The 1,845-nt window shown below is 44.2% G+C and overlaps 1 protein-coding gene across 1 annotated transcript; it reads right to left on the bottom strand.

Annotated features, from left to right (window-relative positions):
• Nucleotides 1-1,374: 1,374 nt before the first annotated feature.
• On the bottom strand, nt 1,375-1,845 carry ATOH7 (atonal bHLH transcription factor 7). The gene has a single exon (XM_030951574.1). It carries the CDS (start codon nt 1,843-1,845, stop codon nt 1,375-1,377), a length of 471 nt encoding a protein of 156 aa, XP_030807434.1.

The following is a 1,845-nucleotide window of genomic DNA, read 5'->3' as shown; positions in this document are numbered from 1 at the left end:
CATAAAAGGTGTCTGTGACAGGGCAGCAGCTCGTTTTCCCCTTCCCCCTCCGGGCTAACCCCAGGGATGGCTTTTCTCTGCACTCCCCCCTCAGCAGCAGCACCCTCCTTCAGCTCCACACTCTGCTGCCACCACACCAACACCGACAGCTGAGCTGCTGCAGCCTCTGCACCCTGCTGCAAACACATCTGCTTCCCCAGCCACCCTCTCTCTCCTCGTGTTTTCATCTTGCCTACCTCCTTTGCTCTTCTGCCTTTTCTCCCCAGACCCCTCTATCCCCCACAAGTAGAAAGCAGCAAGTAAACAAAAGGCCATTCTGCACATCACCAGGGCTGAAATGAACTCAACTGCTCTACAAAAATGCTCCATAAATTCTTCCCCAAACTCCTACATAAAATATACTCCTTATTGTAACTGGGAAGAAAATATAATTTGCTGGTTGTTTCTTCAGCACATTAAACTGCCAGGATTGTGACATAAGTAGTGAAACATTTGGGGTAGAAAATCCACTAGTAAGTAATTCCTAGGGTAGGAATTTCAGATATTTGCTGAGGACGTAGTATATAAAACACTTTATTTAAGATTTACAAAATCTGTTAATGTTTCCAGATAACATAAGATTAAAAAATAAAATCCCATCATTTAAAGCCTACAAAAATCTAGAAGCTTAGATTATTTTCACACAAGCATTCTTATTTATAGTATACAATCACACGTGTTTTTACAACCATTGAAAATAAAACATTCCTTCCATGACTTGAAACCAGCTCCTTTTCGAGCATACAAGAGACACCATAAATTGGATTAAAGCAAACCTACACAACTTTGGAACCCATATGTCAAACTTACAAAGTTTAAGAAAGTTAGTTCTCTGAGGACTAGAACTCCAATACATTATAAAACTTCTTCCATGTGAACCATTTATGCAAAAAGACAGTAAAGAACAACTTTAAAGCTGATATTAAAAGAAAAACATGGACTGAGGTCCATTTCTGGTGCTATTCCATTCAGTTACACCATGGGTCAACTTGTCCCATGATCTGTAGAAATACTGTCATGATTCATCACAGTAAAAAAAGACACCAAAACCTTCTTTAATTAAAGCATTAAATACACTAGATAAACTAGGAAACAATTGCCAGAAATACTTCAAATTAAAAGTATAATTTCCACCAGCATTAAATAAATTCATTCATCTTAAATGCCTTTTGACTTTATGTTCTGAGAGCAAATTTATTTTGTCAAATGACTATAAGATGCAAACAAGGACGAGCTATTATAATGCCAATTATTACCTTAGTCAAGCAGATTAACTCTTGCTAATTATTAAATTACACATCTGGCTTGCTGCACACTGTTAGCTGGCAAGAAGTTCTAGTTAGCTATCTGGAAGTGCTCGGGGTGGTAGCCGAACACCCTGTGTGCGTACGGATCGCTGTCGGCCGCGGGTTTCTGTGCCGGGTAGTGGTGGTAGCTGTCACCGTGGAAGTGCTCACAGTGCAGGCTGAGCCACTCTCGCTCGCTGCTGAACCTCTCAGCTTCGGCAAGGATCCTGGTCAGAGCCATGATGTAGCTCAGAGCCATCTGCAGGGTCTCGTACTTGGACAGTTTCTTGTCCTGCCCCCACTGCGGCACCACCTTCCTCAGGCGGTCGAAGGCCGTGTTGAGCCCCTGCATGCGGCGCCTCTCGCGGGCGTTGGCAGCCAGCCTCCTCTTGGCAGCGTTCTCCATCCTCTCCGAGCTGCCCTTCAGCACACAGCCTGCCCTGCTCTCCATCCTCTCCGAGCTGCTCCTCACCACACAGCCCGTCCCGTTCTCCAGGGGACTGGCTTTACAGGTCTTCAT

The sequence above is a fragment of the Camarhynchus parvulus genome, chromosome 6, assembly GCF_901933205.1.
Source record: "Camarhynchus parvulus chromosome 6, STF_HiC, whole genome shotgun sequence".
In the NCBI taxonomy this organism is placed as follows: Eukaryota; Metazoa; Chordata; class Aves; order Passeriformes; family Thraupidae; genus Camarhynchus; species Camarhynchus parvulus.
Note: the sequence above shows the minus strand (reverse complement) of the source record. Positions and strands in the feature narration are given on the sequence as shown.

Excerpts from the sequence above, each read along its gene's own strand:
- ATOH7 (XM_030951574.1), bottom strand. The coding sequence starts at position 1,845 with ATGAAGACCTGTAAAGCCAGTCCCCTGGAGAACGGGACGGGCTGTGTG.